The sequence below is a fragment of the Pelmatolapia mariae genome, linkage group LG5 (assembly GCF_036321145.2).
Source record: "Pelmatolapia mariae isolate MD_Pm_ZW linkage group LG5, Pm_UMD_F_2, whole genome shotgun sequence".
Classification (NCBI taxonomy): domain Eukaryota; kingdom Metazoa; phylum Chordata; class Actinopteri; order Cichliformes; family Cichlidae; genus Pelmatolapia; species Pelmatolapia mariae.
Genome location: NC_086231.1, coordinates 13,445,019 through 13,471,074, shown reverse-complemented (window position 1 = coordinate 13,471,074; position 26,056 = coordinate 13,445,019). Strand labels below are relative to the sequence as shown.

Sequence of the window (26,056 nt, the reverse complement as noted above, 5' to 3'; positions counted from 1 at the left end):
ACATTGTATCAAAGTGCCAAATCTTCAATGTTGTCCCATGAAAAGATATAGCAAATTATTAACAAAAATGTAAAGGGTGTACTCACTTTTGTGAGATACTGTAACTACTCTTGTTATTACTTGAATGAAAAAAACTTTACAGGCAATGTCTGATTAAAGTTTTGAAGCCAACCAACAAGACATCACCAAATACTGTCTCTAAATGCTGCTCTGCTAGATCTTTACTTTTGTGAGTCTCCCTGCATTAAGTTTTGTATGCTCAGGTGGGCTGATCTCAGCCCACCTGACCTGACCTCATAAATGACTTTGTCATTTATGAATATCTCTTTTTTTTTTTTTACATAAGGAACTCTTGAATTGCCCTTGGAGTATACTTTGGGTCAGTATCCTTCTGCACTGTAAAGTGCTGTCTGATCAGATTTGCAGCATTTGGTGGATTCTGAGCAGAGAATAATGTGTTCTTATTTTATTTTTTTTATTGTTTTTAATTATTTGTTTACTTTTTTTTATCATAGGCTGTTTCTTTCATTCTCTGTACTTTTTTCTTCCCATCATTCTGGTACAAATTATTCTTCGTTTCATTTATGAAATTGTTTTTTTTTTTATGTGACTGTGTAGACTCTTTTATATATTTTTTAATATCTGTGCAGCTTTTGAAGAGCCAGGAAATGGTTAATCTTGTTGGTTAATCTAGTCTCTGTAACATTTTTACGTTAATGCAAAATGAGGCTGGGTGTGACAGCTGCTTTAAAATCCGTGAGGGTTGTGTCTCCTTTCTCCTGTGTGCTGCTGAGTGCCTGCCCAAGAGTTTCTCACTGTGCCTAAACTGGAAAGTCTAGAAAGATGCCATCGGAGACCAAGCCATCGAGTAAGTACACCAACTTTTAGACATGTATTAATGATAGTTTATTATCATGTTTCAGTACATTGTGCCTTCCTGCAAGCATTGCATTCTCAATGAAAGCCTTAATGTATTCTTATTTACTTGCCATTTATTATCTACATCAGCGGTCCCCAACCCCCGGGCCACGGACCGGTACCGGTCCGTAAGTTATTTGGTACCGGGCCGCGAGAGTGAGACTCGGGTGTGAAATGTATGGTTTTCAGGGTTTTTAGCGGTTTTTAGCGTTATTTTGTTATCGTTTTTTCGTTAACTCTGTTTTCCTGGGTCTTTTCACGTGTGTTATGAATAAATCTTCTTTTATTCATAACACAAATGTGAGAGTTTTTGAAAGAGTGTCATGTTAATCATGTTATGCTCTTATATCGTATGACTTCAGTCACCTTTCCGGTTCCTAGAAATCTCACTGGCAGCTGCTGGGAATACAAATGAATGCGTTAGAACACAGGTGTCGAACTCCAGGCCTCGTGGGCCTTGATCCAACACAGCTGATTCAAATGGCTAAATTACCTCCTCAACATGTCTTGAAGTTCTCCAGAAGCCCGGTAATGAATTTGATTCAGGTGTGTTGACCCAGGGTGACATCTAAAACCTGCAGTACACCGGCCTTCGAGGCCTGGAGTTCGACACCCCTGCCTTAGAACAACAATCTTCAGAGAGACAAGCATAACATTAAAACAATAGAAGAATTTTATGTGATGTCATGTTAAACTGAATTCCCATGATTTTCTTTCCCTCTATCAATTGTTTGTGTAGGTCATCATTTTACAACCTCGAAAATTAAAGATACTGTAACTTGGTGTGTTAGATTCCTGAAGCTAAGTCAAATTAGGCTCAGATTGAGGTCAGTTTTAACACCAGTTTACCAGAAAATTAAGTTAAAGAAACTCTGAAACTCTTTTAAATATGACTGATAAGAGAATTTTTAAATATTTTTTCTATATATATATTATACTTATAATAATCATATATGTTATATTTATTACACCTCATGCCTAAGTGCTTTTTGTCTAACATTCACACTCGGGTGAAAACATCCGACAGCAGCTTGGTGTTTATTATCTTAGAATCAAAACCAAAGTTTGTATAATTTTTATTTTTATTTTAAATCTCAGCTTTTAAAGGAGTGAATCTCAACTGTGAGACCAACAACACTGAACATCACACCAAAAAAATCTCAAAGGATGAGCTGATTGTGAGGCGAGGCCAGCCGTTCACCGTCAAAGTTGAACTGACAGAACCTTTCAAGCCTGACCTTTACCCACTCACCATCACTGCAGTGACAGGTTTGTATGTTATTAAATAGTCCATTTTTTTTATTAACGTTGAATTAACAATTGATTATGAGGGGGGCGGGGGGGGGGGGGGGGGAATATGGTTTTCTCTGTTTTTTATTAATATTATTGTAGGGTGTTTACCTTACGATGTAAAGCACCTTGAGGCAGCTGTTGTTGTGATTTGGTGCTATATAGATAAAACTGAATTGAACTGAATAAAATTGAAAGATTAATATGATGTCTGTGAAGAATTTTGTGGCATTGAAATTGAAGGCTGCATGTAGTATAGTATACTTTAAAAAGAGGATTCAAAGACACAAAACCAGAATCAGGTATTCCAAGCAAGAAGTGGGTTTTAATAATGATAGAATTAAAAAATAAAAAAATAAATAAAGATCAAGAATAATAAAATCAGGTGAAACCAATGAGGGTGGGGCAGACAACTATAAGGGTGAGGAAAAACCCAGATGTGACACGTAAGGGAAAGGCTAAGTAATCTAAGCTTTACTTAAAGGCGTTTGCCAACTAGCACAGTTGGATATGACAGTTGATTTTCTTTTTTTGGGTACACACCTTTCAGCCTTTTGCTGGCATCAGGTTCCAGCTCCATTCCTCAATGAAGCCTGAACTCTTTAAGGCAAGCCTTCATTAAATTTCTGTAAATAGTCTTCAGGATTAGTTTTCCAGGTTTTCTGAAGGACATTCAAAGCTCTTCTTTGGATTTTGGCTGCCTTTTGTTCTGTTCTCTCTCAAGATGATCCCAGACTGCTTGTTGGACCCGCCTGGTGTGACATCTTTGACCAGTTGATAAACCACTGTTTTAAAGCCCTGATTTGTCTAAGGTGTCAAGGGAACTGACTGAGGAACCGTGGGACATAACGTGCTTTTGTAATAGGGACTTGTCAATCACAGAGCAGATCCACCCTCAGACATATCTAGCTTATCATTGTTTTTGACGATAATGAAAAATAAACGTATAACAGGAACATTTTGTTGCATTTAGTAAAACTTGAAAATGGGGACTGAGAGTATAAACTCATTAGAAAAGTGTTTACTTAGTGCTGTTAGTGTTCTTTGCAACTGTACTTTTTTTAAACGCAGTTGCCCCCTGCTGGCCATTAGAAATAATGCAGATATAAGTCAGTTTTTCTTCTTTACATCTTTCATGTAGACTCTTTGGTTAAAATTAGTAGCTTGAAGGTATTGTATTGTTATGTCAATGATCTCTGTGAATCCTCTATACAGGAGAAAATCCATCTGAGGACCTGTGGACAAAGTCATGCTTTGGTATACCAGACAAAATCCAGCGTTCACCGTCAGCAAAGGCGGTGTGGAAGGTAGAGCTAGAGAAGAGATCCTACCCACTAACAGGCTCTTTGAATTTGACCATTACCCCTCCAGCTGACGCTCCAATCGGAAAGTACAACTTAACTGCCAGATATAGGGACGAGGAAACATTGTTGGCAACTCTGATAGTGCTCTTTAATCCCTGGTGTCCTGGTAGGTTTTTTATCTTTTTGTCTGCCCACCTGTTTGACTAACCATCCATCAACACTGCTCATCTGTTGATGTTGTTTTCATTTTTTTTAAAAAAAACTACCAACCCTTGATCTGCCTGTCTCATTTAGTTACCCCGATCCCTGTCTCTCTTTAGATGATTCAGTGTCTCTCTGTGATGAGGCAGAGAGACAGGAGTATGTGATGAATGAACATGGCATAATCTACAAAGGAAGTGGGGATTACCTCATATCTATTCACTGGGACTTTGGGCAGGTATAAATATTTTTTTTAAATCATGATAATAATCTTCTATGTAATAACCTACAACGCTGCAGTTTAAGATAAGCTGCTCTCTTCCTGTCCAGTTTGAAGAGGACATGGCAAAGATTTGTCTGAAGATCTTAGATGTCAGCCCAAACCACCTGGAAAACCCAGCTAAGGATGCTTCTGCTCGCTGTAACCCCATCTATGTCACCCGCGTGGTCAGCGCCATGGTAGGATATATGCCCCGTATGTCATTTGCCTAGAACATTTCTGCAAGAAGGTAATTTGATGTGTTTAACATAAAATATAAGGCATAAGGGTAAAATACGAACGCAATATAAAATGAAGGAGTAATAAAAAAGTATAGAAAGAAGGAAGGAAATGGAGAATGAAAAAGGGAGTTAGAAGGGAGTAAATTAAAGGAAGGAAGAAAATAAGTAAGGTGTGAAGATAGAAGGGATAAATAAGAAGGAAGGCAGATGTATGTATTTTTCCCTAATTTATATATTTCGACATATTTTATAACAAGTTGTTGGAAGTACATTTTAATTTTTTTATTCATTAGTTTATTTTACGGTCAGCAGCTTGGCAAACCAGTAGAACAGCTCTTCCAGTATTATTTATACGACAAATTGAGAGCTGGCCAAAGAAGCCAACAAACATAAATGGTCCTGTTTTCATTATATATGAAATACAGCTTACTGTTAACTAATGGTTTACAGTCATTTTGAGAGGGGACAAAGCTCACATGTATAAATCACATTATGAGAGAGAACTTTGCATTCCTTTTTTCTTCCAGATCAACAGTGGAGATGAATATGGCGTCCTGGAGGGACGGTGGGCAGGTCCATTTTGGGGTGGCGATGAACCCTCTCACTGGTCTGGCAGCTATCCCATCCTCAAGCGCTGGCACAACATCGGCTGCCACCCAGTCAAATATGGACAGTGCTGGGTATTTGCTGGCGTGATGTGTTCGGGTATATATACATGCTCAGTGACACAAACTGCATTATGGCCGGACAGGGCTCTAGTTCTACATGCACTCAGCAGTCACTTTGCTGGGTACATCTGATAGACTGTTCGTTAATGCAAATATCTAAACAGCCAATCACATGGCAGCAACTAAATTGATTTAGGCATGTAGACATAGAAAAGAAGATATGGTAGTTCAAAATGAGTCATCAGAATGAGCAAGGAAAGATGATGACTTGAAGTGAGATGGTTGATGATGCCAGGTGGGCTGGTTTGAGTATCCCACAAACTGCTGATCTATTGGGATTTTCACACACAAACATCTCTGTTTTATAGAAAATGGTCTGAAAAACAGATAATATCCAGTGAGCACCAGTTTCTGGGAGAAAATGTCCTGTTTTAAGAGGTCAGAGGAGAATGGCCGCAATGCTTAGTGCAAATAGGAGTACAAAAACAACTCAAATAACCACATGTGGTTCTCTCATCTGTCTTTTCCTGACAGTTTCCATCATTGGGGGAGTGCAACCCCAGCTAGTGTCTTAACAATAAGAACAACAACATTTAAAAATGAAATGAAAAGCTAATGTGCAATTTCAGAAATTTCTTATTGACTTTTTTTCTTTGTGTTTGTGGTTCCAGTAATGCGTCTTTTGGGCATCCCATGCCGTGTGGTCACCAACTATCAGTCAGCTCATGACAGCAACAAGAATCTGATCATTGATGTGTACCATGCTGACTATGGGGTCAGAGAGAAAGAGACCAAGGACAGTGTGTGGTAAGACAAAAAAAGCTCATATTGCAAGAAAGTAATCGACGTACAGATCAGCATGAGCTTCATTACTTATCCCTTTTCTTGTGTTCTACAAAGATCTGCTCATACACAAGGTCTTGAATGTTTAGGCCACACCTTATCTTAAAGACCCCATAGTACCACATCATTCCAACAGGGCACTTTGTTCTCAGACTGCAGGCTTACCTCTGGTTCCTAGGGTATTTAAAAGTAGAATGGAAAGAGTCTCCAGCTTTCAGGCTCCTCTTCTATGGAACCAGCTCCCGGTCTGGATTTGGGAGACAGACGGTCTCTCTACCTTTCTGCAGTTCTGGTAGTTGGCTAACTCCCCTATGTGCTGCCTTGATCTCGGCCTCTATTCTTCTTTTCCATAGTGGGTACTGCTTCTTGTGGGTACTGCTCACCTTATAGCCAGACCTCTCAAGGATCAGTGTAGCTGTGATACAGATCAGCTGCTTGGTTTCAGTGATGGTCAAAGTAAGGATTGTCCATAATGCTACATTTACACCTTTCAGTAGACTTTCACAGGGTAGTTTACATAGTCTTGGTAATCGGCCATGCATTGTCCAGGTTTCCTCTTAGCCACAATCTTCTCTTCCAGGTCAGGTGCCTTCACATTAGATGCACCAGTTATTATTGGTACCCAGTCATAGAGTGTAGGGATGATGACTCCCACCCATGACCTAATGTCCTGGGTCCACCTTGCTAAAGAATTTGCGTTGTACCTCATCAATCTTTAATTGCAATAGCAGATTTTCCTTTATTCACAGCTCTCTTAAGACCCTGCCCCAGCATTTCAATCACACTGAGATCTGGGTTTTGGCTGGGCCATTGCAACACCTTGATTCTTTTCTCTTTCCGTCATTCTGTTATAGATTAGCTGCTTGTGATCATTGTCCATTACATGACCTAATTTTAGTCGAGCTTTAGCTGTCGGACATCTGGCCTCTCATCTGACTGTAGAATACTTTGGTATCCAGAGGAGTTCCAAATGTAACACAGAAATGTGATTATGGCTCACTCACTGGTGTTGGAAAACAAACACCAGAAAAGCTTTAAGATTACATGGTTGATTTTAAAAAGTTTTTTTATTTTTCTCTTTTATTAGTACTCAACCACGACCCTAACTGTGATATGTCACCTCACATAGAAGAGGAAAAATAAGACTTATTATAAAAATCTTAAAGGCCTTTAATCATTTTGTTCATCATGGTTTTCCAAATTATATCTTGTATGTTGTGGGAGTGGTGACTTTGCCTGAAAGGTTTCAATGCCAATAGCAAGACTATCCTTGGTGTGAATTGTGGTGCCATTTCTTAAGCTTTACCAATATAATCATACACATTTGACAGGCAGGACCCCACTATAGAGTCAGGCAACTTTTAAAGGGGTGGCCTCAAAAGCATTATTTACATCAATCATCACAGAAACTGATGTCTCTGTTTTACTTTAATTTTTTACCATATAGCATTTTGATCGCCCACTCCTGTCATTACCTTGTTATCATGTTGTTCAGTTCTCTTAAATGTTATGAATTTTCTAAATCTGGTGTTGTGTTCCCACTCACTCCAACATCGTAATGCTGTGTTCTGAATGTGTTTAAGGAACTATCATGTCTGGTTAGAGTGCTGGATGAGGCGAACTGAACTGGCAAAAGATGGAAAATATGACGGGTGGCAAGTTGTGGATCCAACACCGCAGGAGAAGAGTGATGGTGAGAAATCTCCCATCTCCTCAAATTTTCTTCCTTTGTTTAATTACTTTAATTTTCTTGCCCTACCTTAATTTAGTGGTAGGAAATATAAGAATAATTTCAAAATATTTCTTTTGAACACTGATTTTTGTTTGAATGGGCTGCTCTGCATATGCAGGTGCATACTGCTGCGGTCCAGCCCCAGTCAAAGCCATCCTGAATGGAGAAACCGATCTGAAATATGATGTCCCATTTGTCTTTGCTGAGGTCAATGCTGACTGCATTGACTGGCTGGTTAGTATACAGAGATATTCTATAAATACATGAACATCACATTAAGTAGAAACATTAGTGTTAAACTCTTTGGTCTATTAAGTGATATTTTTATTTCCAGGTTTGAGTTCCTAATTGTTTCTTTCTTTGTGTCCTGGCAGTGTAAAGCTGATGGCACAATGGTGAACATTTTCTCTGACACCAAGAGAGTCGGACAGAACATCTCCACCAAGGCTGTTGGCTCCGACACGAGGCTGGACATCACAGACAGCTACAAGTACAAGGAAGGTGGGTTCACCTGACAGACACTTGTGTCTTGGAGACCTTTCGTTTGTTGCCATGCTGATTCTATGAAAAAATGTGTCATGAGAGAGGGCAATGTGCACTCATACATTAGTGACTTTTCAGTTAGAAGTTACCACTATACTAAAGCATATGTTTGCATTTTTCCCAAGATGATTTATAAATGAACATGATGATGAATGAGCCAAATGTATCACATAAAACTTGAAATGAGCAACTGAGACCATAAGCCCATCAGGAACATGTTAATTACAGTCATAGATCAATAGAGAGTAATTTTCCAAAACATATGTTTATAATCAAAATGTGATTATATTAGACTCTTCCCACACTGGCTTCACTTTTCAGGACAGCATGTTACATTAATCCTTGTGTGTACAGTCATGTAGCTAATTTATACTCTGTTTAGATCTTTGAATTATACATTGTGTTCAGTATAAATTCATCTATATTAAGTCTCTGTTGGGTTAATAGGGATTTTCAAAATAAAGATTGTTGTGGTGACTTGGTTGACTGATAATAGTAATAAGGTTCAAAACATACACACATTTCATTATGGTCAAGACACATTAGAAATTCTTTAATAAAATTCATTTGTGGCTCTTGAAACTAACAACATTTCCATCCTTACAGGGACCGAGGAGGAGAGGACTGTATTTAAAAATGCCCTCACCAGAAATCACCCTGGAGATGATGAAAAAAAGGATAATGAAGGGCCCAGGGATGCAGATGTGAACGGGACAAATAATGCAAACCAGAATGGAGGGAAGGTGGATGGAGCTGGGAATGCAGGGAAGGAAGAGAACAAGACAGATGATAAGACCACAAACAGCACAAATGCAACATCTCCCGAGAGCATCCTTCCACTTCCACAAATATCCATGCGTTTTGAAGAGGTGCATCTCAGAGTTCCTGTTGTATCACTTCATTTGTATTTTAATATTTACTTTTCTCTCAAAGTGTGAATTTTATGTCTAATTGTTTTCTCTTTATTTTGAATAAGTTAACCAAATCAGTTAATGAATAAAAGCTCATCCAATCCACCACCACCAAAGACCCATGAAGAGGACACAAAATAAGTCACTGTCAGTTTGAAATGTTCTCCCTCATATATGTAGTTTGAGAATCATACAGTCACGTTTGACTCTTAGGAAACAAAATCATCAATTGCTTTTTATATTTAAAAGGAGTAGAGGGTTTCATGTCTGAGTAATGTAAACTCACACACTGTACCATCTGGACAGAAAGAGAACAACATACTTTAGAAGGAAACATGAAACAATAAAAGTAAACTGCATATGAATTGTGCTGCACAAAGTGAAGACGACATCAAACTGTGTTAACAGCTGTGATGGTAAACTATATTTTGTAATTTTATCTTGTGCATACAAAATGCATGAAACACACTGATCACAGTGTGATTATGAACCCCAGACCATTAATAGCCAAAGGCTATAAACTAGCTGTGTTTCATGCTCTCTATATTAAATGCAGTTTGAATAAACAAAAGCACACACACAACTTAGTCGGACTTTAATTTTTGGGAAAAAAAAGAACAATGGCCCTACCTACAAAAAATCTAAAAGATCTGAAGCTGAACATCATGCATATTACACTTGGTACACAAGAACTCATATCTTATTACACTATTTGTGGTGCTGCAGGTATCCAAGCCAAAGGACGGTCAGGATGTGAGTCTGAAGCTGGTGCTGAACAGTGAGAGCAACACTGCCAGGCCTGTGTCCATCAATATCAGCGTCCAGGCCATGAGATACAATGGCTCACCAGTTGAAAACATCCAGAGTGAGGTGAAGGAAGAGACACTGCTGCCTGGGAAAGGTGGGTTTCTGGACACAAGTACTTTGTTTAAGTCGTAGACTAGACATAGCTCAATACCAGATTGACAGAAGCTTTGCCACATGAAAATGAATCCATCTGCAGGTCATATGAGAAACGGCAACAATTATGAACCTCTCTCTCTATCTGCCCCAGGTCTGTCCATCCCTATCTTGGTTCCCTTCTTGGTGTACCATGAGCACATGGTGGACTCTGAGAGCATGAAGATTTCAGCTATGGTGACAGATAAGCTGGAGCCGAAAAATGTGTACCTAGCAGTGAATGATGTCATTCTGTTGGATCCTCCAATCTCCATCACAGTGAGTAAAAAACTACCATCTCTGTGTCTCTGTAATCATTATGTATCTTTGTTCCAAGAATAGCTGTCACATCAGCTCTTTGCTGCTGGTATCTCCTATTTTACTTGGTTTAACAATAAATATAAAGATGAATATATAATATGATATACAGAAATATAAAGTAAAAGTCTACAGTTATGCCAGCAGCTGCTTGAGGCTGTTCTTGGGTTTAACAGTACTTTAAGCAAATAATACAAATAATAACTATATTTGGTATGTAAATTTTTTCCCAGTGACAATGTATTGATGAGAAGCAGAATTTACTCTGACAGGATCATCATCTTCTAGTGTGTTAGAAGGATTAAGGCTTATAAACAAAAACAAAAAAATGTGTCACTCCTGATGGACGTGCATTTGAATGTAATTGGGTATTTAGTGTTTTAATGTCCACCAATGTCCATGTTTATCCATTAAGGATGGGACACTCAAGTGTGTCTAAACTATTATGTGATACCACGTGTGACAGTCATAAGGAATGAAGTGTGTTTGTCTTTATGAATGATTGTGTATAAAACATGCACAACATGTATCTGTGGTGTTGTATGATGTGGGCCGTCACGTTTATTGTTACAAATGGAAAAAAAGATGAATCAGCGCAAACTAAGGGTGACACATGCTTTGTGATTTCTATTTTTCTGCAGGTTGGGGACAATACTGCACATCATAAAGGTTGTAAAATGACTAATAAGTAAACAGTGAGATTTTTGTTTTTTCAGCTTCATAGTCCAGCGAGAGTGAACCAGAGCACCGCTGCTGAAGTGGTTTTCATGAACCCAGTTAACAAGACACTGACTGATTGCACTCTGACTATTTCTGGAAGTGGTCTAGTGGACGGGGAGCAAAAATGCACGTAAGTGTGTGTGCATAAGTTAAACTCATCTGGATTCTAAATTCTTGTGTAAAGTTATACACAACAAATTCTCTCTGAGGCCCCCTCACACCTACTCTGATAGTTTTAGCCATCTCACTCCAGAAATTTGCTCTCATTTATGAGTTCTTGTATTGATGTTGTGATTATTTTCCCTTATTCATTTCAATTCAATTTTATTTATATAGCGCCAAATCACAACAGCAGTCGCCTCAAGGCGCTTTATATTGTACAGTAGATCATACAATAATAGATACAGAGAAAAACCCAATAGTCATATGACCCCCTATGAGCAAGCACTTTGGTGACAGTGGGAAGGAAAAAGTCCCTTTTAACAGGAAGAAACCTCCAGCAGAACCAGGCTCAGGGAGGGGCGGCCATCTGCTGCGACCGGTTGGGGCGAGAGAAGGAAAACAGGATAAAGACATGCTGTGAAAGAGAGAAAGAGATTAATAACAGATATGACTCAATGCAGAGAGGTCTATTAACACATAGTGAGTGAGAAAGGTGTCTGGAAAGGAAAAACTCAACGCATCATGGGAATCCCCCAGCAGCCTACGTCTATTGCAGCATAACTAAGGGAGGATTCAGGGTCACCTGGTCCAGCCCTAACTATATGCTTTAGCAAAAAGGAAAGTTTTAAGCCTAATCTTAAAAGTAGAGATAGTGTCTGTCTCCCGAATCCAAGCTGGAAGCTGGTTCCACAGAAGAGAGGCCTGAAAGCTGAAGGCTCTCCCTCCCATTCTACTGTTAAATACTCTAGGAACAACAAGTAAGCCTGAAGTGCGAGAGCGAAGTGCTCTAATAGGGTGATATGGTACTACAAGGTCATTAAGATAAGATGGGGCCTGATTATTTAAGACCTTGTATGTGAGGAGCAGGATTTTGAATTCAATTCTGGATTTAACAGGAAGCCAATGAAGGGAAGCCAAAATAGGAGAAATATGCTCTCTCTTTCTAGTCCCTGTCAGTACTCTTGCTGCAGCATTTTGGATTAACTGAAGGCTTTTCAGGGAGTTTTTAGGACATCCTGATAATAATGAATTACAGTAGTCCAGCCTGGAAGTAATAAATGCATGAACTAGTTTTTCAGCATCACCTTATATTTAGAAAATGATTGTAATTCTTTCAAAAACTGCAGCAAAATAAAAATAAAAAATACTGAACAGGCCAGTCACAGTAGCTATAGACTGTGTTGCTCTGAGGTTACAGTGTAGTGTTACAGAGAAGTTTTTGTTTCCACTGAGCTGTCACTTTATGTAAAACATTAAGCCAAACCCACAAACTTTAATCTTGACTGGTGACTATTACTCTTCTTTTTCCTGCAGACTTCCAAATCTGAAGCCAAGCAGCAGAATACGTGCCACTGTATTCCTGTTTCCCAACAAGACCGGCAAGAAGACTCTGGTGGCCAGCTTTGACTGCTCCTCCTTCAGACACCTAAAGTGCACCTGCGTTGTCAATGTCCTCCCATAAATCCTCAGAATCACAGAGTAGGAGCTGTGTAATTTCAATAAGTAAATCAGTAAAAAGTAACTCTAAAAATACTATAGTAGCTTTAAAAAGCAATGTGATAAGAGATTGATAATATATGTTTTTTCTTTGTGTTTTTCTTTACTTTCATTTAGAGATTTTCTAGAAGAAACTTTTTTCAGACTGGCTCCAAAAGTTAAATTGTCTGTATCATTGTGGGGTCTTTACCTTATAATGTAAAGTGCCTTTAGACAGCTGTTGTTCTGTTTCATGTTTAATAAGCATTAATTATACTATTACTGGATTATTATAATCACTGTTTTTTAAATTGCTTGAATAGTTAAAGCACTGTTGGATGCAGATCTGTTCAGGTGTGACCTTGCGCCACAGGCTTGTGCTTCTGGACAGAAAGTGCATCATTGCTGTTTCACAAAAATGTCAAATTTTTTGTATTATATGTCATGATTGGCACCATGTACACTGTTATAAAAGCTCACACTACTGTATATTTTAAGCTGTTACAGGCACTTCAGCTATAAACTTGCAGCAATGCTAATGTCAAAACTAAAGTTTACATAACATAAAGAATGTGGCTAAACCTGATATACAGACAGCAAACTGAAACACACACACACACACACACACACACACACACACACACACACACACACACACACACACACACACACACACACACACACACACACACACATATTCTCAATGTGTTTTCTCAGACTTTAACTATTCTTAAAATATAAATAAGTCAGTATTCTTGCAACTTTCTTCCTGCTCCTGAAGGAACCTAGAAGCGAGCACACGACAACAACAATACAACAGTAATATTTGCTGTCAGACAGGCTTGCCATCTCCCAAAGGAACTGGAGCTCTTCAGTGTTTATAAAGTGCCTCCCTGTGGCTGAGAAGTAAACTGAACTATACCAGTCTGTTCTATTTGCACTGCTTAGATTTTTTTCCCTGAATATATAAATAAAATGGGTCTTAGTTGTCATTTTTGTCTTAAAGTGTGGACACTAAATTGAAATCTCTTTTTCAAGAGAGACCTGACCAAGATGGAAGCACACCTAGAACAGAAAAAAAAAAATAATTAATTAATATAAATATTTTGTGTAGTATTTTCTTCTCTTTGTTTTTTCTTCCCCTAAATAACTTTCTGTATATTGTTTATGTGATCAAAATACACTGAAACAATCTTTACAAGTAAACATAACATTTTGATCATTAAGAAAAAAAACTAACTAATTAAATTAATTTAAGTGAAGCTTTAAGACCAATCACATGGGCCAAAAGTACTTTTTTATGAAGTGATAATTCATAATAACCAGTTCTGATAATTTCAAGTTCTGGTACAACAAATTTTGACTGGATTTTATTTTGAAGCCATTAAATCAAGTAAATGATATTGTCATGATCCTGGGTCTTATGACCCAGCGGTTTCAGTTTTTGTGTTTTGTTATTTTGTATTATGGTTTGAGTCCACCTTGTTAGTTTAACGTTTTAGTCCCTATGGTTGTTATGTTTAGCTATTGGTTGTCAGATTTCCTTGTGTAATTGCTCCTATGTCTCCCTCTGTGCATTTGTGTTCATATAATTCTGAGCTCCTGTGCCTTGTTTCCCCTCGTATTTTATCCCATGTTTCCCCAGCCCATAATGTCTGTGCTCTCTCCGTGCTCTCTCTCTCCCCTCCTGTCTGTGTCTGTGTATTTCCTGTGTTGTAAAATATGGAGATGTCATTAAAGGTTCAATAGGTCAGATAGGTTCAAGCTTATGTAAAGCTTCTTCAGTATGATTGATAAATTCACTAAAGGAAGAGAAAAATTCAGTGTACATATATAATTAGACCATTTAAATTCAGTTTGATTGGAACATGACAGTACAAGAAGAAAACTATAATCAATAAATTAGAGTAAGAGTAAAAAAGAAAAATAAATACAGCAAGTGTAATTAATTAAACCGTTAAGGAATTAACCAGTTTTTACCGCTCAGTCTAAAAGTTTTGGGGATATTGTCATCACCCCAGCAGGTGGGCGTTGGTGGAGTGGACACCCAGCTTTGTGAATACAATAACTCAAAACTGAGGTGATGTAGGATTTTCATATTGATACCATAGATGCAGTGGGTCTATGAATTTGTTGGATTTGCGTGGCTGAAGTAAAGGAGGACATGTAGACGGTTGGTGTGACAGAGGAGGATGCTGGCGATAGGGTTAGATGGAGGCAGATGATCCGCTGTAATAACACATAAAGGGAGCAGCTAAGAAGTCTGTACTGCAGTAAAGTCAATTCTAATTTTTTTTTTTACTAAACTCATACTATACAAATGCAGTGAATTATATTCTGTATGTATTTATTAGTCCAATTCTATTTAAAAAAAAAAAAAAAAGCTATGTTTATGCCTAGACTGATGTTGCCTTACATAAATAATATGATTTCCAGTTTTTATCTCACATTCAAGTACAGCTTTATTATTTAACACTGGTATCACTACATATCTGAATCCAAGACACTGGACAGACATCCCCTCCCAAATATTCACTACTTACATCTTCTGAAGTACAACTAGAAAATGGAATTAAATAATACATACATAATTTCTGAATGGTAGTAAAAGTCATGTTGGTATTAGAAGCGGAACATGTCTTTACATTCAATTGTGGCAGCAGCTGTAGCAGTATTACAGTTAAACCGGCAGGTGGCGATGTTGTTCTCCCAGTTTAACCACACCTGTGTGCATCATTATCATAACCTGTTTCATCAAAACCAATCAAATATTCCACATTTAATTAGAAATATGTGTGAATTGGATTTTTTAAAAAACAAAAAAACAAAAACAAAAACAAAAACAAAAAAAACCAGCAACCTTAATCCCATTAGGATAGGCAAATGTTTATTTATTTTTTCTTTGTATAGTAGACTTACATTTTTTCCATTAAAAGAGATCGACAGCAACATACATCAAAATTATGAAAAAAAAAATATGCTTGAAACAAACACAGAAAGTATGTTTACCCATAGATTTGGACGTCACAAAAAAAAATCTGTCATCAGAGGAGTGGTTTATCTGAAACACAACATTAAAAAATAAGACTAACATACTGACGTAGGAGGGCTCTTATCTTTAGCTGATGATTTTCCTCAAAGTGTTACAAGGTTTTAACAACAAGTGTTTTGTTGTTCTACAGATAATAAGATGGTGGTTCTGTCATGTGAGATTTGTGTTGTGAAAGATGCCATAGAGGAAACTGAACAGGTAAAAACACTATATGCTGTGAATTTCACATTGACTGTGACATTTATAACCAGGCCTTTTAAAATTATTGTCCAATATTTATTTATTTATTTGTGTATTTTTTTTATAAATACAAAGCCAGAAAGTGCACTTGAAGCTGGCTGTTGACAGGAAGTCAGTTCCCATAAACTTAAAATTGTTTAAAGCCTGGTACAGTTTAGGTCTAGTTGCACAATTCATAAGAACTGTAATGACAAAAACATATTGCACAACAAATCCCTACAGGTAGTATCTGAGGGCCATGACACATTCAGCAACGTAATCAATGATGAAAGAAGATGAAACTCAACTAACGCAGGTCAGAGAACAATCGGCAGGTGCTGTATGTGCAGGGCAGAGTAAGCATTCAAAAACAGGTGGGTGGAGCATCTGAACATCTGATCATACCTGATCATTTTCTGTTGCATTAGATTAAACCTGAATATTATTAGTTCATGTCCATGTTGGGCACTGTGGTTTCTTTCTATAAGTGATATGAAAAGAAATTGCTTTCATACGAACTCTGTTTATCATTGTCACAACCCTTCCAGATCCAGTCATGTGTGAGTGGAGTCAAAGCTTACCTGGGTTCAGTTTGTAGATGAAGCAGTCGATCACGACCTGCAGAAAGCCAAAGCCCTCATTCAGCAGGACAGCTAGCATATCTGTGCATTTAGGAATGATTGTCTTATGTGTCTATGTGGGTGGGGTACATATAAACTAACATTGATTTTGAAAGAAGTATAAAAGTGTGCACGCAGAAAAACAATTAAGAGGGAGGAGTCCTTACATGGATTATTTTGCGTGAGAAGAACACAATGTAAGCTGCAATTACAATTACAATACAATTAGGCAAACGTAGTAACCACTACACTACATAGCCATTGGAAAACAAAATCATAAATATGAAACTTAAATATACTTTTGCCTCTCTTATTGCTAGAAAAATAGAAATGTTTTCCAGCCCAGACTGGATTGTTACTGAACCATAAATTAAATGTGCTGATATTACTTTTTTTTTCTCATTTTGATTGTTATTAAGCATTGTTGGATTAGCTTTACATAAAACATAGTTCAAAATAATTCTTATATATTTTATATTGGGCATTTGGATCAGAGGGATTATTTCTACATATGTTGACTTCATTATTTTAAAAAAATGACCAACTTAAATATGAACATCCACCACTGTAACAGTACATAATAGAAAGTAAGTAAAAACACAACAGAATCCCTTTATATATTGACTGCAGTTTTCTAGACTCAAAGGGAAAAAAATCTCTAATGAAGTCAACAAGTTTTTTTTAAGTGTCTAAAGCATTTTATTAATAATAATAAATAACAACATGGGCAACTTTTGAAAAGTAAGCAAAACAAAAAAAATGATTAATCAAACCACCAAGCTGTTTCAGGGATCTACGAACTCTCTGGGCATTATAAAGTGAACTCACACCAACTATCAACCCATAAACAGTTTCAACACAGATGCCTTTGTGATTATTCAAAAGTAACAAAATGCAAATCAAAAATATTACTGGATAGCCTGACGCAATATTAGGAAATTTTACTCCAAATTCTACATTACATGATTCACTCTAATCACATCCTACTTATGCAAGACTACATTCACTAACTAGGAAAGTCCGCTGCATGCTAAGACATGACATGAGAATGGTTGTCAGGGTGTTCAAGGTATTCATTTGGTTTGTCATCGGACTAGATTCAACATGTTTTGATGTTGAAATTAAAGTGCAGAGTGTGCGCATCAATTGAAAATATGACTTTTCCTACCATAATTGGTGTAAAATATAACGATTAGTCATTTTAAGGGGAAAATGTCACTGTTATGTCACCAGCTGGTGTGTGAAGTCCTGATTATGAAGGTTTATGGTGAAACCAGGGTTGATGAGTAATCTGTTAATCACATTTTGCTAAAACCCTAAAGAGTGCACTGCTTTTACTCCTTACTGAAGAGATCAGTGATATGAATGGTAACCAAAGACTCCATAATAGCTTACAAAGAGATTAAAGGTGAACTCCAAGGCCAAGATACATCAGTGGCAGATCAATTCATCCATTGCTATTTAAGCCAAGGTGGACTTAATGAAAGATGACGGAGGAGAACACCACTGTTGAAAGCAAAGCTTAAAAAAGTGAGACAGGAATTTGCCCAAATGAATATTGACAAGTCACAAAGCTTCTGGGACAATGGCCTGTGCATAGAAGAGACAAAACTGGAGTTTGTTGGCAAGTCACATCAGCACTATATGTCTTGAATCTGTGCCTAAATCAAATTTCAACACTGTCAAGGCTTTCTGGAGAAAAAAATGTTCTACCCAGTTTTAGAAAGTTTTGTCTCAGTCGTAGGTCATGGTCCTCCAACAGGATAATGGTCCCAAACACAGAGCTAAAAACACCCAAGAGTGGCTTAGAATAAAACATTGGACTATTCTGAAGTGGCATTTTATGAGCCCTAATTTAAATCCTGTTAAACATCTATGGAAGGAGCTGAAACATGAAGTCTGGAGGAGGCACCCTTCAAAACTGAGACCTCTTGTGAGAAATGGTCTAAAATACACCATAATGTCAAATCTATTAAACCATATATCCAAATCATTGAATTCAAGTCTTCCAATCACTTCCATGGCCACAGATATAAAATTAGCATGCCACCAATGGACTCAGTGTTCTCTGGAGTGACAAATCCTGTTTCTCCATTTTGCAATCCAATGGATGAGTCTGGGTTTGGCAGTTGTCAGGAGAAGGGTACTTGTCTGACTGCTTTGTGCCAAGTGTAAAGTATGAAATGAACTTATAATGCTTCAGCATACCAAGACATTTTGGACGATATCGTGCAACAATTTCATTTCATATCAAATTCCTTGTGGTTATGAAACGACCTGCCACAGTTTGTGGATGGTCCCTTCCTTTTCCAGCACGGCTGGACACCAGTGCACACAGCAAGGTCCTTAAAGACATGGATGAGCAAGTCTGGCTTGCAATAAGTCCTGACATCAACCCAATAGAACAGTTTTGGATTAGAGTAGAGCTTGTGAGGCAGGCATTCTGGTCCAACATCAGTGTCTGACCTCACAAATGTGCTTCTGGAAGAATGGTCAAAAATTCCCAGCACAACACAAAGTTGCCATATTTTATCAAAGTTTAAAACACTTAATTAAGAATGAGGGTGCAGAAAAGCCTAAATGTAATATCCTTGTATAATGACACATGGTCTCAGACAATTCATACATGACCCAGCATTTTTCAAATGCAAACTTTCTTATTATAAGTTACCACAGCTGCCAGAAAGGGACATGTTTCTGGCTAATCCTAATCAGTGGTCGTGGGTCTCTCTCTGGAGTTGCTGCATGGAGGGTGTAACATCTATGATAAGTGGTAAGGCTTGTGTCCAGGTGTGAATTAAGCCATCCTTAGCTTCCAGGTTAGGAAAAGAGGAGCAGAAGATATTCAAATACATCTCTCCACAGCTGCTGATGAATTCAACAAAAACAAGAAACAGTTTGTTAAAAAACACCTGCAGGTATATTTCACCACTGATTTATCAGTGACATCCATTTACTCAAAAATTACTAATAAGTGGATAACTGGATTATACAGTTTACAATTTCAACAGTGTACTATATAAAATGTAACTATATATGCCAGATGTGGTGTGTTGCTTGTGTGATTTTTTTAAAAGGACTACAAAACTTTACAGTACTTATGCTACTTTACCAAACTTTTGATAGCAAGGTGCGCAGTTCCTGCTTTAAATGCATTCACTCTTTAGATTCAGAAATCTAAGCGATCAGATTTTGAACCATCCAGAAATAGGTGCGCCCGTATATTAAAATAAATGAACTCAAGTCAAAGGTATGCAGTGACATCTGGACTGATGAGTTTACAGACAGCATTTTAATCATGAGTTTAAAGGCCGTAGGTTGCAACTACTGCTCTAACACTGTGTATAAAGTAACAGGTCAAATTTTCATAATCTAACATGATCTTAAAAGCGTGGGGCTATATGCGGTGATGTTAGCATTAGCCAAGTCAGCACGTTACCTTCAACAGGTGGTCAGGCTGTCTTCAGGCCCACACTCGGAGCCTCAGCTCTCCATTTGACTGAAGAGTCCCTTCATTCTTCATATATCTTTGTTGGTTAGAGTGTAAATACCAAGGGTGATGGCCTTTGTATAAGCACACACATGTTTTAGCAGTGCAAACCTGCACAGCCAAAAGGCGGGCAGCAAGAATGTGTCTGTCTAACCAATTTGAGCAGGGGTGCAGGGATTCATCTAAAAGCTGCCGGATAGTAGCTATCGGGGACTGGGACTGGGCTCCGCTGAATTACAGAGCTCCTTACATCGCATCGCACAGCTGATTTGCATTATTTTGGGATTTTGGAAATGGGATAACTGCGGTGGCTGGGAAGTGCAAATCACATTTACAACATCAACAACAAAATAACATTTCCGAAAACACTTTTACATTAAAAAAAACAAATTAAAAAATTGGCAACAAAATAACATTTCAGAAAACACTTTTACATAAAAAAAAACAAATAAAAAAATGACAACAAAATAACATTTAAGAAAACACTTTAACAAGTCCGCAACAAATTAACAAGTGGCTCTTGACGGAAAAGGATTGCCTGAAATACCGGAAGTGACTCAACGATAGGGCTTTGGAGCGTGATGTCACGGGAGGAGGCGTGGTCAGGATTTTCGGTTGATGCGCCATGTTTCTGGGCCAAACAAAGCGCTAGCGAAAGAGGAGCGAAAGCACACGGATAACACCAGTTAGTACTTGCTGCGTGGTCGGTTGTAATGTTAGATCGCACGACCGGCAAGAGAATAAGCTTAAAAATGGTTTATCTTTTCATTCTTTCCCCACCTGGAAGCAACATGAGGGACCCAGTAGCGGTTTTAGATACGGGCGACACGGGCGGTTGCCCGGGGCGGCATCGTGGTGGGGGGCGGCATCACGGGCATCGGCAAAAAAAAATGCTCGTACTCATGCTGCCCCAACATCATGCCAGCGCATATTGGGAATGGCATAGGCACCAATCGGTTTTCTATCGCCCATTTGCTGGGAGTAAGGGCGCCCTCCGTTTGCGAGGTGCGCCTGCTGCTTGCGGCACAGGGAGGAGAGGGCGGGGCGGCAGGGGATTCTCTGGCTGGCTGGAGCAGCATCTAATAACCAACTTGCAAAATAAAACAAAATAAAAACAAACCAACAACACGAAAACAGCAGACATTATGATACAGACTTATAATTTGCACCGATGTTTTTTCGAAATTCTATACGCGAAAAGTGAGCGCGAGAGCCCTCGGTGCGTCTGCTCGCTGCTGAAGTCAAAGTAAACTTTATTGTTATCTCCGCTACAGTCCAGTATATAGAGAGACGAGACAACGAGGCTCCAGTTACAGCAGTGCAAGTAAACAAACAATAAATATAAGAAGAGTAAGAAAATAAATATACACTTTAGGACCAGGGCTAAAGGGATCAATAACAATTTAAAATTTATATTTTATATTTTGTTGATTTAAAGTCTCACACAACCCGTTTTAAAAGTTTAAAAAAAAGAGAAAAGAAGAGGAGGAGTGTAGCGACTTCCAAAGTCGCTAGAGGCCGGGGATGGAGCCTGCCTATTTGCCTGACGCGCTGTCAACTGTACGCAATAATGCGAGAGGTGCAATTGCTTGCTTGTTTATTAACCTCTTAAGCCCCAACGCCCCCTGATACGGGGGCAAAAGGCTGGAGTTCAGGTAGGCTTGGGGCTTAAGAGGTTAAAGTGCTTGAAAAGTTTACAGAGCAATGTTATCGGCTCGCGATTCAAACTCTTAAAACATCACAGGCTCTAATGCAACAAGGGGAAACTCGTTGTGCTGCGATCAACAAAAACTACGGCTACCCAGCCCTCCTCTCTGTCAAAATCAAACCAGTAAAAGACAGACTGACAACGCCCTCTTAATGTGTCAGTGTCAATTGTTGATTTGTCCTGTTCTCATTGTATGACGAATTATGATGTCTGTTTGGTAGCCGTTTGCATACTATGCATACTCTCTCTCTCTTCATATATAGGGTCATATATGTGTGTGTGCGTGTGTGTGTGTGTGTGGGGGGGGGGGGGGGGGGGCGCCAGAGGGCGTGTTCGCCCGGGGCGCCAAACAGGCTAGGACCGCCACTGGAGGGACCTCACGTAGCGGATGTTACCAAAAGAAGGCGTCTAGCCTGGATAGCAGCTGTGAGACGAGCTGATATCCAGTTCTCTTCCATCTCCAAATATCTGTTGGTGTGCCCCAGACATTTTCTTTCCGGTAAGTTCTAAATATGTTCATATCATTCTTTATAGCCTATTAGTTTTATTTGCGATGCGCTCTGAGGTCATAGCAAATTAGAACAAACATCCTAATGATTGATTTTGCAGAACTACGTTCTATTTACAGAGTTGCTAATTATTTGGCATTATTGCAGGCAAACCAGCCTATGAAATGGATGAAACACATCGTGACTGGATTCCAACGCTACACAAGGGCCACTCCGAAATCCCTGCCTCAAACAAACCACCATGCCAATCAGATTACTTCTTCCATGTGAGGGTGAAGAGGTGACGCTTCTGGATAAGATGGTGAAGGTTTGCTGCGTTTTGGCGAACAGTGTGGTAGTAAAACCAGGGAAAAATGAAACTTGCTCTTGTTAAATATTCTTAAGTCTTGTGCTGTATAAATAGCGGTAATTTTTCAGAAGATACAGTAAATTAAGTAGTGTTAGTAGTGGGTGATATCATGTAAACGCTGTCATGATTTTGTGTAAACATTTTGTCATTTTGTCATTTCTAAACTATAAATTACATGGATTCTACATTGTAACTGATGTGATGTTCTATAAAGTGGTTTTAATAAAAAAAAAAAGGCAAAAATTAGTTTGTTTCTTTATTCAACTTTTGAACAGTGGTACTCAGTCAGTACATATTCAGTAAATGCAAATTATTTACATGGCAGTGCACTTCAGGCATAAATCTAGACCCCTACATAAAACATTATGGGTCATTCCCACAACCCACAGCTTTACTGTGTTCCAGCAAAGTGTCCAATAGCGGTGACAACTCTTCCACAGTAGCAGGTGGGATTTTTCTTTTTTGAGGACGGCTCCTTTTACCTGTCACTACGGATGGTCTGTTTATGTTTTGATCGAGAGCCTTTTTTTGGGCAGCTGAAGAGGAGAAGTCTATCTTATGGCCAACCTCTGGCTGTATCTTGGTCATATTACCCAGCAAAACCCAGTATGCAAGTTCATCTGTAACAGTCCTTGTGCCACAGATCCGCACTGTTGCTTCTACTTTAAACAGAAGAGCAGCGACATGGGTGCAGGTCTCCACAACTCCGGCCATATAGGTGCAGTGGGCGGCTTCAACCTTCCCTGTGATGCTCACAATGACCCATGGCTGCAATGCTGGTTCATTCAGTCTTTGAGAGTGCAGTACCTGAAACACACGCAGACAAAGTTAATTTAAAGACAAGAACTTTAATGAGCCAAGGCTGACACAAATGTGTTTAATCTACTTTATCATAAATGTAACAAGTGTTTAGAAAGTTAGCACATACATGTAATTATTCATTTTTTAATGTATCCATCTATAGAACGCTGCATGTTATATTCTAAATCTGCCTGTTCTCTTTCAGAAACCCGCCTGCAGAAAATGAACCTAAAGTATGTAATGCAAGGATGTAATCCCTTTCAAGATGGAGAAAGCATAAAGTTCAACTTTTAGTGACAATTATGGACACCTAATATGATAAGGAGATTCTGCAGGTCATTAATCAATGTATAAACTAAAATAAAATGTATTTTTAGTGACACAGGACACAAACACGGAATCAAGATATATAATTAGGATTATTTATAATAAACATTAATAAATCATTGCAGTTTCTTTAACCATACAGAATAACTAAATCCTTCAGGACAATATCACATCAATGCACTGAACTCACTATGTTATCCATCTAACAGAGCCTCCACATGTTCTCACTGTAATTTCCCCCTCATGAATGAATTTATGATTGCACTAATTCGAATGTTTGGAGGAAAATCAAACGCATTTCACTCGCAGTACTCGAGCTGACTTACCTTTGTTTGAATGACGACGTACTCACAAATCTTGTGCCCAATCTTTGGTGAATTGGACGTGTCCCTCCTAGGGATGGGTACCGGTGTCCGGTGCCATGATGGCACCGGTTCTGACATAAACGGTAGTAACCAGACCGAAAAGCAGCGCACATTTCGGTGCTTTATTTCGGTGCTTTTTTTTCCTGAGATGTGACACACTTTAGATTCTAGCCAATCATTTTACGTTTCCGAGGATAGTAGGCGGGCCCAGGTACGTACGTTCTTTTAGAGCAGAGCTACAGATTAAAAATGCCCAAGGCGAAACGGTCAAAGTCTGGCTGTACTTCACAGCAAAAGATGCAAACCCAGCAGCCTGCAACAAGTGCTTTAAGCTGATACTGTACAAAGGAGGTAACTCCTCGAATCTGATGAAATACCTGGCGACGCATAGCGATTTTTTAAAAGCCGAGAAATGCGCCGTATTTGATAGCTTGCTGCGAGACCTCACACCGAGCACATCTACTGCGGGTGAGGTGCCTGTTATCAGACCTGGAGTTAGCAACATCCCCCCAAAACCCGAAGAGTAGAGTCCTGGCCCCTAGCCCTGCCAGTGTAGCAGAAATGATGACGGATGATGATGGCAGCAGCAGCCGTTCTTCTCTGCGTGAGTAGCTTAATGTTGTTCGTGTGTAATTTACGTTGAGTAGGCTAACCACGTTATTACATTAATGCATGTAAGGTGAACTAGCAAACACCGTTGTAGTTAAATGCGGCTGTCTTCTTGTTTGATGGCAGATACTCCCTTCACCCTGGCCAAAAAGGCTAAAATGACCAAAGAAAAATTGGAAAACAGTTAAACATGAGAGGTTTTTGGACAAAGTTTGTGTTTTTTCCATTGACTAAGCACTGCTTTCAGCCAAGAGTGATACCATATATGCCCTATAGCTGCAGAAAAGGCTAACATTGTTATCTTTTTACAAAAAAACAGCAGAACATGAGAGGTTTTTGGACCAATTTTGTGTTCTCCATTCTTTAAGCACCGGTTTGAGCACCGTTTAAGCACCGGCACCGTTTCAAAAGTACCGGTTTGGTACTGGTATCGGATAAAACCTAAACGATACCCATCCCTAGTCCCTCCAGAGATTTATAATAGCGAAACTGGTTCACCTTGTATGCGCTGACTCCACAGACAAGGTACGAAAATATATCAGGCTACATCGATAGCTGTAGGTCTTCAGGGTTTCTACTCCACGGCAGTATTTCATAGGGTCCACATTTCCAATGCACAGTATTTTCTGCAAGTACCGTCTCTTTGCATCCAGACGCAATCTGTCTCTGTACCGTCCTTTTTCTTTTAAACTGCTTTTAAGCATGTTTCTAGCAACCGTCCTTCCAACACAGCGTGTTTGTTTTGATTCGTGGCCCAGAAAAATGGCGCCGCGCTCCCACAATACCTTGCGGCGTGACGTCAACTCAAAGCCCTATTAGGCTTACTCCATATTTGTAGTACAGAAAAGTGATTTGTAGTCAGCTAAACGAGGGCTTTTCAGAGAAAGTAGTGTTCAAACATTAACTGAACACTACTTTCTCTGAAAAGCCCTCGTTCAGCTGACTACAAATCACTTTTCTGTACTACAAATATGGAGTAAGCCTAATCGTTGAGTCACTTCCGGTATTTCAGACAATCCCTTTCCTTTGTTGCGGACTTGTTAAAGCGTTTTCTTAAATGTTATTTTGTTGTCATTTTTTTTATTTGTTTTTTTATGTAAAAGTGTTTTTTGAAATGTTATTTTGTTGTCAATGTTTTTATTTGTTTTGTTTTTTATGTAAAAGTGTTTTCGGAAATGTTATTTTGTTGTTGATGTTGTAAATGTGATTTGCACTTCTCAGCCACCGTAGATAACTAACCCAATAGTTAATCTGTTAGCTACTCCAGCAGTTAATCCCAAAGCCAATCCATTTGCTAATATTATAACCAATCTGTGAGCTAACAGGAAAATGAAATGTAGTGAGAAAATGGATTCTCAAATGAGAAGAGGATTTGATATTTTAAATGTCAAAAATACATTGTTGATTTTTGAATCCATTTACTTATTTTTATTTTTTTAAATTTCATTTTAAAAAACACAATCAAGGTTCGAAGTCGGGTG

At 38.6% G+C, this 26,056-nt stretch overlaps 1 protein-coding gene across 1 annotated transcript; it reads left to right on the top strand.

Moving 5' to 3' along the window:
• Positions 1-1,149: 1,149 nt before the first annotated feature.
• LOC134627807 (protein-glutamine gamma-glutamyltransferase E-like) lies at positions 1,150-12,512 on the top strand (the record flags this gene model as incomplete). The annotated part of the gene is made up of 15 exons (XM_063474202.2): positions 1,150-1,168; positions 2,026-2,187; positions 3,424-3,678; positions 3,833-3,951; positions 4,044-4,172; positions 4,742-4,919; positions 5,554-5,689; positions 7,309-7,418; positions 7,576-7,691; positions 7,832-7,958; positions 8,607-8,869; positions 9,638-9,812; positions 9,966-10,129; positions 10,885-11,018; positions 12,365-12,512. Coding segments are annotated over 15 exons (2,235 nt in total), but the record flags the coding sequence as incomplete, so codon positions are not given.
• Positions 12,513-26,056: the final 13,544 nt, after the last annotated feature.